At 36.1% G+C, this 17,349-nt stretch overlaps 1 protein-coding gene across 6 annotated transcripts in view; it reads left to right on the top strand.

Moving 5' to 3' along the window:
- The window catches only part of Anks1b (ankyrin repeat and sterile alpha motif domain containing 1B), a 946,206-nt gene that overhangs the window by 92,141 nt on the left and 836,716 nt on the right, over positions 1-17,349 (top strand). For all 6 annotated transcript variants that reach the window (XM_042693313.1, XM_042693310.1, XM_042693314.1 and 3 more), the window contains exons 2-3: positions 6,705-6,785; positions 12,682-12,838. In XM_042693313.1, the coding sequence (XP_042549247.1) occupies positions 6,705-6,785; positions 12,682-12,838 (238 nt within the window). The remainder of the gene's footprint in view (positions 1-6,704; positions 6,786-12,681; positions 12,839-17,349) is intronic.

The following is a 17,349-nucleotide window of genomic DNA, read 5'->3' as shown; positions in this document are numbered from 1 at the left end:
GTGCTGTCCCTCAGCTCTTCAGCTCAAGGAAAGCACCCTACCACTTTAGCCACAGCAACACTTCTGCTTCTTTTTTTTCCAGCTTATGTGGTGCTGAGGAATCGAACCCAGGGCCTCATGCATGCAAGGCAAGCACCCTGCCACTGAGCCACCTTCCCAGCCCATCCATGAGATTCTTATCTCCAATTAACCACCAGAAAACTGGAGGTGACTCTAAGGCTCATAGTGGTTGAGTTCAAGCCCCAAGACAGACGAAGAAAAAGTTACCATCTATTGTGCTTTTACTTTTAAGTAAGAGAGAATCAAATTAAACCAGTTAAGTATTCAACTTAAAGAAATAGTAAAAAGAAAACAAATGAAAATTGGGATGATTATATTCTTTTAGTTACAAAGTAAGTAAAAAGTAAATGTACAAATAAAAAACTGATAAATGTTTAATAAAAATAAAGTTAACTGACCAAATCTTTGAATATTCCAATAAAATAGAACCACGATGGCTAATCAAGAAAACAAAACAAAACAAAAACAACATTATAGAGCATCAAGCATTACAGTGGTAGTAGAAATGTGAATATAAGATACTAGTTTTTAGTTCATAGATTAGAAAACAAAAGTAACTGTTTTCCCAGAAAAACATGGCTTTAGGTATAGAGTGATATGATCCTAGGGGCTTTTGTGGTCCTTTACTCTGCCCTTTAAAGAATAAAAAGTAGTGTTTAAGGTAAACAAAGTAAGTTTATTTGAAGGTGAAAGGAATGTCATGAAAGAAAATAGAAAGAATTAGTGAACTCCCCAAGTTGGGAGACTATCTCCCTGTCACCCAGTGAAGGAAAATCTGAGGTCTTTTTGTCTGGTCCAGGTAGATATCTGGTCCCTAGTTCTCTTGTTTTTTGAGCTATATCTTTGGTTTGTTTTGCTAAGCAGTGTTGCTTGCTCACTGCCAAGGCCTTTCCAATTGGAGCTAAGTGTCTATCTGGCTGGATTCTTCCTATCCTGGAACAGGAAGGGGAAAATGGGAGGACTTGTCTTCTGCTTTTGCCTTTGATCTAAGCACACATGCTAGACTTAGAACCTGCTCCCCACTAGGGCAAGAACTAGAAAGGTGATTTACCACATCCTTTCTTTGTTTCCCTGCCCTATGTGCCTCTGTCCCAGGTGCCTTCTATTTCTAACTGCCCTTAAGCTCAAGTGGTAGCATACCAAGGGCCCTGGGTTCAATTACCAAACCAAACCAAACAGAAACAAAATTATGATGATAGTGATGATGATGATGATGATGATGATGATGATGATGGTGATGCATGTAACACGGCTTTGTGCTGCTAGGCATATGCTGTACTTCTTCAGAATGATATTTAATAATGTAAATGATGCCATTTTATTTCTTCAGAACCCATCAGTGGTTTTTCTTATTAGTGAAAAGCAAAGTCAGAGTAGCCTCAAGGCTCATTGTGATCTGGCTGTATATCACTGACTTGCTTTCTCCCATGGCCTTATTGCTCTAACCATACTAGTCTCCTTGCTGTTCTTGAACGTATTAAAACCCATTTGTCTGAAATTCAAAATTCATCTATTCCAAAGGCTTCACTAAGTCAGAAGTCCCTTTTTACATATTCAACCCTGCCTGAGACATTAGAAGCATTGAGGCATTGAGTGTGAACTGCATATCTTGTGCCCTGGAGTTATCTAATGTGTCAAGAATCAGATAGGGACAACAAAAGTGACAGTCTTATGTTGTTCTTGATGGATTTTCCAAAAGATTGATGGGGGGGGGGTGGGTGTATAATGATGATTAATTTCCAGGGTAGCTGTTTGGAATGAAAAACTCAAAGCTTGAACTTTTAAATATTAAAGTTTATTTTTTTTTAAGTTTTTAGTCAGAAGGGTTTTAGTTTGGCTTGTTTATGGTATTTCAAAAGTTTGTAGGTATTCTGTGAAATTGTGGCTATCTATAAGCTCTGTCTGTAGTCATATGTATATAAATATATTTAACTAACTTTTTATCCTTATTTAAAATATGATGAATCTTGGCCAGGTATAGTGGTACATACCTGAAATCCCAGTTATTGGGGATGTAGGACGATTGAAGTCTGAGGCAAGTCCAGGCAAAAGTGCAAGACTCTCTATTTCTTTGTTGCTTTGTATGTCCCTCCCCCATGGTATAACCCCTGCTTTCACTGTATTTGATGTTGGTATAATTTGTGGAGGGGAAGGGAAAAAACAAATCGTTTAAATAGGGATACAGGTGGACTCACTGCAACAATGAGATGTACAAGTCGTTATGTCGAAAATGAACTTTACAAGTTTGGTGGGGGGGGAGGAAGAAGAGGATGGGGGAGACGGGGGCAGGGGGGGAAGATGGGAAAGGATGGGGATGGGAAGGGGAAACAAAGGAGGAGGAGGCTACAATGCTTGATAAGAAATGTACTCATTATCTTGCCCATGTAATTGTAACCCCTCTGTTCACAAAAAAAAAAATGGTGCAAGACTCTGAAAAACAAACATAAAATATATGAGGGGCGTGGCTCAAGTAAATAGTAGAGTGCTTTAAGCAAGCACTTGAGGCCCTGAATTCAAATCTCAGTGCTATCCAAAACGCCCACATTTATCCACCTTTATTCAGCCAGAAAAAGACATGTTGTGGACTTTTAAAATGCCTCATTATAATTCTTTATTGTTCATACTAGGGCCTTGAGATGGTATAGATAAATAAAATATATGGATCTTATACATGGCTATAAATATCTTCCCTTGGTAAGTATTCACAAGGTCTAATTACATTCAGGATTTTACACACACACACACACACACACACACACACACACACACACACACACACACACACACACACACACACACACACACACACACGAATTTGCAGTGTTTTCTCATTTCTTTTCCTGAAATACAATGAGCAGTGTAGTCTTCTAGGCATCTTTAACTGAAACTTGGCTTCCCCCAGAAAATATCACTGCCCTGCAATTCTCTCGAATAGAGCTGTATCACTATGGATATATTTCATTCATAGAAGATACCCCAGTCATTCTCTTATTCTTATCCATATGGAAACCATATCCTATCAGTTTTCTTTTAAACATAAAAGCATATTTGAATTTCCTCCCTCATCTTTATCTACCTAAGGCGACTCACTTTCTCCACCTTGATCTCTCATTCTGTTTCTGCCATCTCCTGAAATAGTACCATGGACTCTGACCAAGCCTTTGCTGTAAGAACTGATGGAGAAAATTTCATATTCAAACTGTAACAGTAGTTCCTTAGAATCCTTTTCATTTCTGGTGTCTCAGAATTTCTTCACTTTCATTTTCATATCTTGAACCTTAAATTTTAAGTTTTTACTACTTAAAAGAAAAATGATGTTGAGTATCTTTTCTTTTTTCCTGAGGCCAAGGCTTGCTATATAGCTGGGCTAGCTTTGAACTTGCTCTATAGTCTAGGCTGGCCTTAAGCACATGATCCTCCTGCTTTAGCCCCATAGTACTGGGATCACAGACCTACTCTACTATACCTGTCTTCTTTCCATATTCTTAGTTACCAACTACATAAAGTTTCTATAAAAATATCTGTTGTTTGCTCATTTTGAATAGGGATGTTGATTTTCTTAGTGCATTTAGAAGATTATTTATTCTGGTTCAAAAACTGTATTGGGATATTTGATTTATCCAAATCTTCCCCCTCCCCCCCCCCCCACCCCAAGTCCATTTTGTTTTCATTCTCTTTAATACTGCTGTTGAGGACTAAAATCTCTTTATTTTGGTGTAGTCTAGTTGATCAAATTACTTTCTGTGGGTTATGCTTTTAATGTCACAGTTAAGAAATTTTGGCTTAACTCAAGATCACAAAAATTCTCCTCTACATATACTTGCAGAAATTTATAGTTTTTGGTCTCACTTTTATATTTGTGATTCAGTCTTAGTAGTATGCATGGCATCATGAGGGAGGTATATATCAGATTTTATTTTGTCCCTAGACTACCCATTTGTTTCAGCATCATTTTTGAAAAGACTCTAATGAATTTCCATTGAATCTTTGTCAAAAACAATCAATAACATACATACTGGAGTCTGTCTGAACTTTCTGTTTCTCCATTATGATCTATTGATCTGTTCTTCTTTCAACTACTACACTGTCAGTCTGTTTACTGTATTTTTTTTCATAATCTTGATATCAGATGTATAAATTTCCACTTCATTTTTCTTGGCTTTCATATCCTGTGCATTTCCATATGATTTTAAAGGCAGTCAATTTCTGTAAAACAGCTTGCTGGGACTGTGATTTAATTGCATTGAACTAAAAATCAATTTGTGAAAACCTGATATTAGAACAGTTTTGATCTATTGACTTGGCATATCTTACCATTTGTTTAATCCCTCTTTCCTTTTTCTCAGCAATATTTTGTAGTTTTCACGGTATAGGTTTGCATATCTTTTATCAAGTCTATTCCAAATATTTTATATTCTTCATGAAATGGTCCATTTTGTAACCAACATTTTCTATTTTCTTTAAACATTCAGCTACTGATCTTTACTAGCATCTAAAAAAATCATACATGAAGCCTGGCACTGGTGGCTTATGCCTGAAATCCTAGCTACTCAGAAGGCAGAGACCAGAGGATTATGGTTCAAAGCAAGCCTGGTCAGGAAAGTTCATGAGATTCTTATCTCCAGTTATCCACCAGAAAACCAGAAGTGGAGCTGTGGCTCAAAGTGGTAGAGCATTAGCCTTGAGCAGAAAAGCTCAGGTACAGCACCCAGGCTCTTGAGTTCAAGCCCCATGACTGACAAAAAAGTACATACATACATATATATATATACACACACACACACAAATATGTACATATGTATATACACATGTATATATACATACATATATACTACATATACATATATATGTAGTATCTTGTGACTTTGCTGAATATACCTAATTTTATTAGTTTTTTGGATTTTTTTTGTTGTTGTTGGTCCTGGGGCCTGAGCTCTGGGCCTGGACACTATCTCTCAGCTCTTCAGCTCAAGTGCCACTTCTGGCTTTTTTTTGCTTATGTGGTGCTGAGGAATCAAACCCAGGACCTCATGCATACAAAGCAAGCACTCTACCACTGAGCCATCTTCCCAGCCCAGTTTTTTGAAATTTTTGAGGAACTCTTCATCATAATTGTAGGCTCTCAATCTTTCATTTGCAATAGCTGTTTTGTGTGTTCTCTGGTACCTTAATTATCTCAGTACTCTTAATTATTAGCTCATGTGTCTGACCTCCCCATTAGTCTGTCTTCTGATAAAGAAAGACCTTGAGTTATGATTTTTGCTCAATGTATCTATCTTAATATGTAACCTATGAATGGTTTATAATAAATATTTCATGAATATTCAGTTTGTCATTATACAATACCTTTGATAATTTTCATATCATGAACATCAATTAAAGTCATTCTTGTTCATTTTTCAGGAAAGTAGTCTTTCAGTATTTTATTTTATTTTTATTTATTTATTTTGTCTGGTGAAGGACTTGAACTCTGGGCTTGGGTGCTTTCCCTCAGCTCTTCAGCTCAGGGCAAGCACTCTACCCCTTGAGCCACAGTGCCACTTCTGGTTTTCTGGTGGTTAATTGGAGATAAGTTAATTGGAGATAAGAGTCTCATGGACTTTCCTGCCCAGGCTGGCTTTGAATTGTGATCCTCAGATCTCAGCGTCTTGGGTCGCTAGGATTACAGGTGTGAGCCACTGGTGTCCGGCTCTTTCTTTCTTCCCTTACTTCTTTCCTTTCCTTTCCTTCTTTCCTTACTCCTTTCCTTTCCTTACTTCTTTCCTTATTCCTTTCCTTTCCTTACTCTTTTCCTTTCCTTTCCTTTCCTTTCCTCCCTCCCTCCCTCCCTCCCTCCCTCTCTTCCTTCCTTCCTTTCTTTTGTGCTGGCCTTGGGCCATGAACTCAGGGCCTACACACTGTCCTTGAGCTCTTCTGTTCAAGTCTAGTGCTCTACCACTTGAGCTATAGCTCCACTTCCAGCTTTTTGGTAGTTTATTGGAGATAAGGGTCAGTCACACAAACCTTCCTGCCTGGGCTGGCTTCAAAATGCAATTCTCAGAATTTACCTTCTTGAGTAGCTAGGATTTACAGGCATGAGCTACTAGTGCCCAGCTAAAATGAGTTCTTCCATATTATCTCCAGAATATATTGTAAATATATTAATAATTACAGATTGTTATGATTTACAGTAGTCCAAATATTTTAATTTTATTTTCAAGTATGAAATATTGATTATATTTTCTTGGTAGCAATGGAATAGCAAGAAGAATTTGTATTCTTCCCACAAGGAAAAAATGAGTTTTACCTTACATAAGCTACTGCTTATGTAGTATGTTAAAAGGGAAGAGGCAGGTGTCATTAATCTTTATTCTCTGATAGAGAATATATATCCAAATGTTAATATTTAAGTAATAATAGCCATTAGGAGTTTTTAGAAGCAGGTTTAATGCATTGCGGTTAATACACGCTCACTAATAATTCCTGAAGATAGTTATATTCCCTGCACCAGATAAATTAAGTTACTTTGAGGGATATGAATGAAAAATGACAATTGTTTACTACATGATTAAGATTTTTCTGTTGGTTGTGGAACTTTTGAATTTTGTTATGTTTTTCTAAGCCTGATTTTTAACCATTAACTCTATGCTGTGCTTCATTTTCAGTATCTGGCGAGGCCCCAATGTCAACTGCACAGATAGTTCTGGTTACACTGCTTTACACCATGCAGCCTTAAATGGACATAAGTAAGTGCTACTTATTTTGACTAGAATTCTTGTATACTGAATTACATGTGATATAATTATTTCTGATGATATATTTCTTATGTTGCCATGAGTCTACCTGTCTTAGGTGAATTTGGAGAGGTGCAAGGATGTCAAGGATGATTGTGTACTGAGTGTGAACTGCAGTACTCTGAAATAATCAAACTTTACCCAGGGAAGATAAAGGCAGTAACAGGACCATATGTAGTTTTGGGAAGAGGATAGAATAAAACCACTTTATAACACTATCCTGTTTGGTGTTTTTTTAATCCTCACCCAACATAGAAATATTCACTGGTAGTACAATCTTGTTATTATAAGCCATGGATATGTATATGAACGATATTCACCACTTTGTATCTAGTATTTCAGCTAGTAACCCACCACTTAGTGGCAAAGTATGATGGATCTTCTAAGTAATTCAGATTTCTGTCCTTATAGAAGAAAAATGATCCTTTTCTTATATTGCCCTGTTTTCTTTTTTAAAGAATAATTCAAGATAGTTTTTGTAGCTTTAGCACTTTAGATTTGATAATTAATGTTTTAAGAATACTAGTTATATTTTACTTTCCCATCTAATATATAGTTGTTATTCTGTAAGTTGAAGCACATGAGACTTGGTTCTATTTGATTTTAAACCTGATAGCCATAACCTCTCACTGTAAGAAATATACAATTCTTTTCTCATTATTTATCACTAAGACACTCTTGAAACATTGCATAAATCTAGTAGTCTGGCAGTAGTTTACATCTGAAATTCTACACGAGAGAAAGAGAGAAGATCATGGTTTGAGGCCAGCCTTTGAAACAGTTCATGTGCTGGGTGCTGGTGGCTCATACCTGTAATTCTAACTACTCAGGAGTCTGAGATCTGAGGATCACGGTTTGAAGCCAGCACAGGGAGGAAAGTCCGTGAGACTCATCTCTCCAATTAACCAATAGAAAACTGGAGGTGTCACTGTGGCTTAAGCAGTAGAGTGCTCACCTTGAGCTGAAGAGTGCAGGGACAGTGCCCAAGCCCAGAGTTCAAGCCCCACAACTGACAAAAACAAAACAAAACAACAACAAAGACGAAGAGTTCATGTGACCCCATCTGAACAATATTTGGATTTGGTGGCACGTACCTATCATCTTAGCAACTGGAAAAGTGAGATCAGAAGGATTTTGGCTCCTGACTAGACAGGAGAAGGTGGTATTTTGTGTATATAAATCAGTAATATGACTTAATTAAAACATTTTTTTTATTGTAAAGATACTGTACAGAAGGGTTACAGTTACATGAGTAAGGTAATGAGTCCATTTCCATTGTTACCCCCTCCTTTGTTTTCCCCCGATATTCCTTTCTGCCCTACTTCTTCATATACTCCCCTCCCCACCTCCAAGTTCGTTTTCAACATACTGTCTTGTACATCTCATTGTTATAATGTACATCTCATTGTTATAACCTGTATCCTTGTTTCAGCATTTTGTTATTCCCCTTCCCCTCCCCAAGTTAGAAAAATGTACTCACAAGATTCAGGGTACTGGAATCAAATACAGTGACAACAGGGGTTATACCATGGGGAAAAACCATACAAAAGAAACAAAAAAATCACATAGTACATGGGCTGGGAAGGTGGCTCAGTGGTGGAGCGCTTGCCTTGCAAGCCTGAGGCCCTGGGTTTGATTCCTCAGCACCACATAAGCAAAAAGAAAAAAGCCGGAAGTGGCGCTGTGGCTCAAGTGGTAGAGCGCTAGCCTTGAGCTGAAGAGCTGAGGGATAGATCCCAGGCCCAGAGTTCAGGCCCCACGACCGGACCCCCCCCCCCCCGAAAAAAAAAAATTAAGTAAAAAATCACATAGTACATTAAAAACAACAGTGACAAAGAAAAAACCTCTTGTGTCCCTATCTTGAGGTTCATTTCGCTTAGTATTATCTTATATTGTCATGTGTACATAGCTTTTGATCTTTTCTGCTTGTCTGGTAAGATTATCCTAGGCATATACTAGTTATTGCAAATAAAGGAAACCATGAGACCTATGTTTCTTTTGAGTTAATTTTTTATGCCAAGTATCAGAGTATAATCAATTTACGTGTTTTTGTAAATATGACTAATTCAATTTTGTGTTTGATAAAAGTATCCCTCATTCATTATATCAGAAATATCATGTTTTATTTTTGCCACTTTAATATGAATCGAACCCAGGGCCTTATGCATGCAAGGCAAACACTCTGCCACTGAACTACCTTCCCAGCCTAGGTTTACATTCTTAATGCCTCATCATGAGTACCAAACACATAAACTCTCGCATTCTCAAGCTATATCCAAACCATATCAGAAGGAATTGCTTTATAGGAGAAGTTTTAGAATTTTTTTATTTGCTTATCATGAAGAAAGGAAATTAAAAACATTTCTTGTAATTGTCTTTAGCATTAATTTAGAGGAATTTATTTTATAGTAGGATAAATCCTTTTTAATTCTAGATATGTAGTTCAACCAGCTTCTGAAATGCTGAAGCATTTCAGTTTAAAAAGTTATTAGAATTGTTAACATGGCACTAGTCAGTCTTGAATACCTTTTGATAGCATATCATTCTACATTATTATTATATTAAAAGTCTGTTTATTATCTATATGTTAGTACTGGGGTTTAAACTCAGGGCCTCAAGTTCTTAGTTGGCTTTTTTTTTTTTCCTCAAGGCTAGTATTTTACCACTTAAGCAACAGCTCCACTTCTGGCTTTTTGGAGATGAGAGCCTCATGGACTTTTCCCTGCACAGGTTGTCATTAACTGTGATCCTCAGATCTCAACCTCTTGAGTACAAGAATTACAGCTACTCAATACAGCTAGAATTACAGCTGCCAGTGCCTGGCTATATTAATAATATTTGAGAGAGAGATGGAGGCTATTTGATTTGCCTCAAGGTAATCAACTTCATAACTAGTAGAGAATTGGAACTTTAAGCAAGATCTTCTGGTTCTTGGAAGTTTTTGTTACTTAAAAGTAGTAATTGAATCCTTATTACCTCAGTATCTCAAAATGGAAGACCTTATAATAACAACTCTTTATGGAGAGAGACAAAGAGGATGATGTGAACTTCTGATTTTTTGAATTCTTTTTATTTACTTATTATGTTTTTGTGCTTGTTTTGGTACTTGAATTCGGGGCCTGGACATTGTCCCAGAGCTGTTATGCACAAGACTAACACTCTACCACTTGAACTACAGCTCTACTTCTAGCTTTTTGGTAGTTAATTGGAGATAAGAGTTTTACAGACTTACTGTCCTAGGTTGCTTCCAACCATGATCTTCAGATCTCAGCCTCTTTGAACAGCTAGGATTACAGGTGTGAACCACTAGGTGGTTGGGCCAGATAATCTTTTGAAAGGTGATTTTCCATAAGCATTTTTATATCTAAAGTTTTTTAATTTTACTTGGGACTAGTGCTAATATTTATATAGTGTCTTGTTATTTATAAACTGACTTGTCTTTTGTTATCTCATTTATTTCTTTTATCAGACTTTAGTAGTATCATTATCATTGTTACAGTATTCTTTACAGAAAAGTAAAAGGAAATGAGACTAAAATTTTCCAGGGTCACAGTGTTAGGTAGTTTGAATAGCTGTGGTTCAAACGCAAGCCTTCTAAATTTAGGTCTTTTAAAATAGTACTGGTCCTCCCCCACGATATAACCCCTGTTTTCACTGTATTTAATGTTGGTATAATTTGTGGAGGGGAAGGGAAAAAATAAATTGTTTTAATAGGGATACAGGTGGACCCATTGCAACAATGAGATGTACAATAATGAGATGTTAAAAAATGAACTTTACAACTTTGGCGTGGGGAGGGGTGGGGCGGGGAGGGGAGATGGGAAGGGATAGGAAGGGGAAACAAAGGAGGAGGCAACAAGCTTGATAAGAAATGTACTCATTACTTTGCTCATGTAATTGTAACCCCTCTGTAAGGTATTTTCACACACAAAAAAATAATACTGGCTTTAGAAATACATGCCAACAAAAAAGAAAAAAGCCGGAAGTGGCGCTGTGGCTCAAGTGGTAGAGCGCTAGCCTTGAGCTGAAGAGCTGAGGGACAGCGCCCAGGCCCAGAGTTCAGGCCCCACGACCAGACCCCCCCCCCAAAAAAAAAAAAAAAAAGATAAAAGTATTGCTTAATTTGTCAGAAATCTTGTCACTAGAAACTTTAGGTATCTGTTGAACTTTCTAAATGTTCCTAATATATTTCTGTCATTCTTTAGGATTTCATACATGTAGCAACTGAGTCGACTATTTAGGTCACATTTAGGGCAGTGTTTTTTTTTTTTATCAGTTCATAAAATAGCATCATTATTTTGTATAATAGGTGAATGTTTCTTGTGAGCTATCAGAAATCTAGCCTTGATGTACTCAGATTTTCTCTATTTTTTTTTTAATTTATGACTTGCAGAGCCTTGGTTTTGTAAAAATTATTTTTTTCTGTTACATATATCCTATTGATTTTTACCTAAGAAATAATGTTAGAATATACTATAATTGTATGTATATCTGTATGTGTCTGGGATAGCCCTTAATGAAATATTAGAATTTGTGTCTTAAACATATCTAAATGAAAATAGTTTTTGTTTAGAAATCCTTTTTTGATTCTTTTACAGAGTACAGTATAATGTATAGCAACATTATTAATAAATTCTTCCTGGGCTTACTTTAATTCAAGAGTTTTACTTTGAGGGGGCAAAATGCAGCAAAATATTTAATGCATATCTTACAAAATTAGAAACAGTAGAGAAGAGGGGGCTGGGAGACAGGGATGAGGATGTTCAAAGAGGTGACATTGAGTAAGACACATTGTATTCATAAGATGCTTTGTTAAGCTGGCCACCCATGGCCCATTCTCATAATCTTAGCAACTCAGGAGGCTGAGATATGAGGATCTCTATTCAAAGCCAGCCCAGGCAGAAAAGTCTGTGAGACTCTTATCTCCATTAAACTACCAAAAAAGCTGTTAGTTGAGCTGTACCTCAAGTAGTAGAGTACTAGCCTTGAGCAGAAGAAGCTCAGGGACAGTGCAGGCTCTAAATTTAAGCCCCAGGACCAACATTTCCCCACTTACCCCTTCCCCCAAAAAAAACTTTTGGTGAATGGCAACTGCTTTGTACAACCATTTAACAATAATAAAAAAGTTTTACTTTGAAATCCTGGTGAAGCATGAATATGGAATCTTCAAATAACTGTGATTTGACTATGTGTTGAAATTGCATCAATTTCAGAACTTATCTCTTAAATGAATTTTCCTCCTTGAAATCATTCCTTAGGCTTGGAGGAGAAAGGGTAATGCAACATATTGTGACATACATTTGAAGTGTGTTATATACCATGACTGAAAGATAATTAACCTTTAAAATTTTTAACACTGACCTAATACCACCTTTTTTTCCTATGTATATAATTTTCTACAGGAATGACATAGAATTTCCCTAAATATCTCTTGGTATTATATCTATCTATCTATGGTTAATCCAATCACACACACACACACACACACACACACACACACACACACACACACACACACACACACTTGTGTTAATTGGGTTAATAAAATAAATTTATTGGGTTAATAAAATAAATGTTTTACCCAAATGAATTCTAGGTAGTAGTTCATTGGTTAGTCAGTACAAAGTATGTGTGTGCATGTTGGAAGTAAAAAATTGTGTTAACTATGCAAACTCTTAAACCCAATTTTATGATTTAATACCTTGAATTTTTCTTTAAATACCAGTCAGCCTCTAATATATATCAAAATATCAATCTAATGAAATATATCAATCTAATGAAATCTGTGTTGTTTAGTATGTTTTCTTTTCTGTTGTGTTCTTTTATTTTTTTGTTTTCTTCTTTCTAGGGACATAGTTCTCAAACTACTTCAATATGAGGCATCAACAAATGTAGCAGATAACAAAGGTTATTTTCCTATTCATTTGGCTGCCTGGAAAGGAGATGTGGAAATTGTGAAAATTCTTATTCATCATGGACCATCACATTCCAGAGTCAATGAACAGGTGCACTTGTCAAATATTTGTTCAGCCTATAATTTATTGAAGTGTTTTGCAAAGGCAAAGCCACATTGAGAAATTACTTTTATTGTTACTCTGCCTCAAACATTTGCAATGCTGAATTTCCTAAAGAACAAATTTGAAATATTCAAACATATGGGCATGGTATATAGGCACTAAGCCAGCCATTTGTGAAGATATGATTTTAATGAGAGAAATCCCACTTAAAGGAAGTACTTGTGCAGTATTTTTACCTGCCTTATATAATCTATTTTATAGCTGTTGAATATTTAAAGCTAGAACAGCATTTATATTTGTAATGAGAATTAGAGTGTTCCTTAATAAAATTTTAAGTGCTAAAACAATAATGATAGCTATCCCTTGTATAATGCTTTACCATTTACATAGCACTTTTTTTTTTTTCTTCAGGTAAGGGGTAGGTTTATTCATCATTCTGGCTGGCACCAGGCCACGTTGGCCCTCCACGCGGCTGGAAAAGGCCTGGGAAAGAGAGCTTGGAAAAAGAATGCTGGGAAAGAGCTAGAAAAGAGCTAGGAAAGAGGGTGTCTGGGCCTGGGCTAGGCCTTATCTAGGGTATGGGGGAAGAAAGGTGTGGCTACATCAAATTCAGATGTGACCTCAGCAGATGCAGATGTGACCTCTTCCAAGTGTGCCAGTTGCCTAGATAATGCAGATACTGGGTGGAGACTTTGCTGCAAAGAGGGTGGAGCCTGCTCGTCATCCAGGAGTGGACCTTACATTCCAGCCTTTTAATAATCATGGAATAGGACTTGGATTCTCTCTGGCTACTTCCTGCTGACAAGGGGTGTTGACAATAGGGGTAAAAGGCTGGAATTTGGTCCCCTCCCAGAGAAGGCAGTGAAGCACAGTCTTTGCAAATCAAAATGCAAAATACACTATATATAGTTACTACTCAGGTATTAAGTTAAACATTTTTTGTCTTCCCTCTCTCCTTGCCTCTCTGCCTCCTTTTTTCCCTCCTTCCCCACTTTTATACACACACACACACACACACACACACACACAGAATAAATTGAGCAAAATTACAGAATAATATGATGCTGATAAAGTCAAAGTACTAAAAGGAACAAATATATATTATACATAGTGAACATATTTAAAAAGGAATGCCTTTCTCAGTATTAAAACACATAAAATCAGAAATTCAAGAATGTAAAATATGGCCTTCCAATACAATATGATACCAAACATCTTGAGCTCTGTATGCCCCCTGCTGTTCCCATTTTATAAAACTATATTTGAAAATCAGTATGCAGTCCAATAATTGAATTATAACCATGGCATTAAGCTTCAGGTTGGCAATTGTCTAATATCAATGCAAGTAGATTACTGGAGGGCAAGTATGATTAGCATATTATTCAAACAAATGTAGGCTTTGCAGACCTTTGACTGAAATTCAGTCTAAAGAATAAGATGTATGCTAGCTGTAAATGGCAAGGGAAAGAAAATATAGTTTTTTTTTCCCCAAACAAACACAATTTAAAATGATCTAGACAAGAAAAAATTATTAGTTGGAAAAGTATCTTACTGATTTTCATCGCAATGAAAATTTGTGTTTATAAGTTTACAAAACTGTGGAATTTTACCACAAGAATACACTCAATCTTTTTTTTAAATGACAGATATGGCTGTGTTTATCTCAGATATGTTAAAGGAGAATTTATGAGAATTTTATTTGTGAGAAGGCCAAAATTTATCATTTATGGGATGAGCCATCTGGTGGTTATTCTTAAAACTGTCTGAATGACGCAAAGCAAAACTGAAGTAATGAAATGGAAAAGCAAAATCAAGGTTAAAGAAGAGTATGCTTTTAAATGACATGAAAATAAGTAAAACATAGTTCTCATTTATATTTGAAAGCTGAAAATTTCAAATTATAGCTCAATTGATGTTAAGGGAATCATTTGTTTGGTAATATTGAACAGATACATTATAAAAAATTTTTTTAAGGAAATTGAAATGCAAAGCGTGTTTTTAATTTTTTTTTTACGTTTAGTCCTTTGTGTTGTGGATCCTATTGGCAGCAAGTCAGAAAATTTCCTCAGATTTTAAATGCCATACTTTAAGTATTTTTGTTTGTTTGCTAAGTATATTCTCCTTTAGTAGTGACATAGTTCTCCATACCATTTTTCCTAAAAGTTTCTGATATGGGAGTGTAAATTTTATAAATAAAATTTTAAAATAATAAGCCAATATCATTCCCCTTTTAGATGAGAAATCAGGCTGTTAAGCTAAATTTTCTAAAGCCACATATTATTGAGTGAATAAAAATGACATGTGAAGCCAGGCACCAGTGGCTCACACCTGTAATCCTAGCTACTTAGGAGGCAGAGATCCGAGGATAGCTGTTCAAAGCCAGTCCAGGCAGGGAAGTCTGTGAGACTCTTACCTCCAATTAACCACCAGAAAACTGGAAGTGGCACTGTGGCTCAAATGGTAGAGTGCTTGCCTTGAGCTGAAGAGCTGAGGGACAGAATTCAAGCCCCATGACCAATACCCCCACCCCCCCAAAAAAGGCATGTGAATTAAGGACCTTTGACTCCTCCCCACCAAAAAAAAAAAAAAAAAAAAAGACATGTGAATTAAGGACCTTTGACTTCCGGGCTCTACACAGTAGCATATAGTATTTTCATCCTAAATCTTATCACTTATAGAATGTTTACTTTGTGCCAGGCATTGTGTAAAGCATTTCATCTACATTGCCTCAGTAAGCTCTATTATAGCCACAAAAGGTGGATAATAATGATCACTCCTCCTCTATGTATGAGAATTCAGCCTTAGATATGAAATGACTTGCACATGATATTACACACAGCTACTTAGAAATGCAGTTCATATTTGAATACAGGGTTTTCTGATCCATGGCCCAATCTCTTAATAATACATTATACTATGCTTTTGAAATTATGTACCATATCCAAGGATTCTTTCTAATTTCTGAAAGTTATCTTTGTTTTCTCATTAAGTGCTACCTTAATCATGAGAGATCTATTCCACTACCCCTAGTGGATGCCTGAAATGACAGTGATAGCAAACCTTGTTTATACTATGGTTTTTCCTATATGTCCTGCAGCTACATAGTATCATAGTACATAGCCCTACTAGAAGTGCTCTGTTTCTCCTTTTCATCATTGCTCTTATGCTTTGGGATCTTATGCTTTAAGCTCTGCATACCATGAGAGCTGATTTGATAACTGAGATGTCCACTATGTAACCCTAGTTGTAGATAACAGTATAGACATACTGGACAAAAGGATGATTCACTATCTGGGCATGATAGACAGGATGCTGTAAGAGTTCATTATGCTGCTTAGAACAAGTGCACAAATAAAAACTTCTGAGTCATTATTTCTGGAATTTTCCATTTAATATATTAACAACTTGATTGAGTGCATGTAATTGAAACTGCAGATAGAGAAACCATAGATAAGGGGAGACCAATGTACAGCTTTCTTTAAAAATAAAGATATTTTACATCTTAATGTTTGAAGTTTTCAAAGCATTTTTATACATTATCTTTTGATTTCTAAACCACACTGTAAGGTTTATAGAAAAGATAATATTCTTACAAGCACAGGTAAGAGGTTTGGAGAGATCAGTCACTTGACATTGTTAAGTTGCACATTTCAGTCTTAAGTCCTGTACACTATTCTATTCTGTTATAATTGGTAGTTAACTTAGAGTGATAATTTTGGAAAAACAATGTCTCCTTCCAGATTATGGTTTTTATAATTTCTTTTTTTTTCTGCTTTGCAGCTTGAAGTCTGGGCCTGGATTCTGTCCCCAAGCCTCTCTGTGCTCAAGGCTAGCACTCTACCACTTGAGCCACAGTTCCACTTCTAGCTTTTTCTGGGTAGTTTATAGGACATAAGAGTCTCATGGACTTTCCTGCTTGGACTGGCTTTGAACTGTGATCCTCAGATCTCAGCTTCCTGACTAGCTAGGATTACAGTAGTAAGCCACTGGTACCCATCAGATTATGGTTTTTGTAATTGTCACATACTTCCTATATTTTACAATGGATTTATTTCCTTTTGTCTGGTGATAAATATGTTGTATAATATATTCATTTTTCTGTCACTTTCACTTTGTTTTTCTCTATTTTTAAAAATCTATTTTAACGTGTGGCAAACATCAGAAGATGCACATCTCAAAAATACATTACCTTTGGTTATTTTCTGAACATTGTGTTAAATGTTTCACTTTGAAGTAAGATCTTTTGATAAATAGGTTTTTCTCAGTCATTTTTTGTTCTGCCACCCATTGTCTAAAGGTGTCCTAATTTGTCAGAGAACATCAAATTAGTTTTTTTAAAAAGAAACTATAAAGCTTAAGAATTTTTGTATATACATATTAACAATTATTAATCAGTGCTCTTTCACAGCCTATTTCAGATTAGATGGCTTTATATTTAGACTAGAGACTGTGGACATATGTATACAATCATGTCTTTGTAAAGAAGCTACAATGGTCTC

Source organism: Dipodomys spectabilis, unplaced genomic scaffold (genome assembly GCF_019054845.1).
Source record: "Dipodomys spectabilis isolate Male_0828 unplaced genomic scaffold, ASM1905484v1 ptg000163l, whole genome shotgun sequence".
In the NCBI taxonomy this organism is placed as follows: domain Eukaryota; kingdom Metazoa; phylum Chordata; class Mammalia; order Rodentia; family Heteromyidae; genus Dipodomys; species Dipodomys spectabilis.
This window is presented reverse-complemented; position numbering and strand designations above follow the sequence as displayed.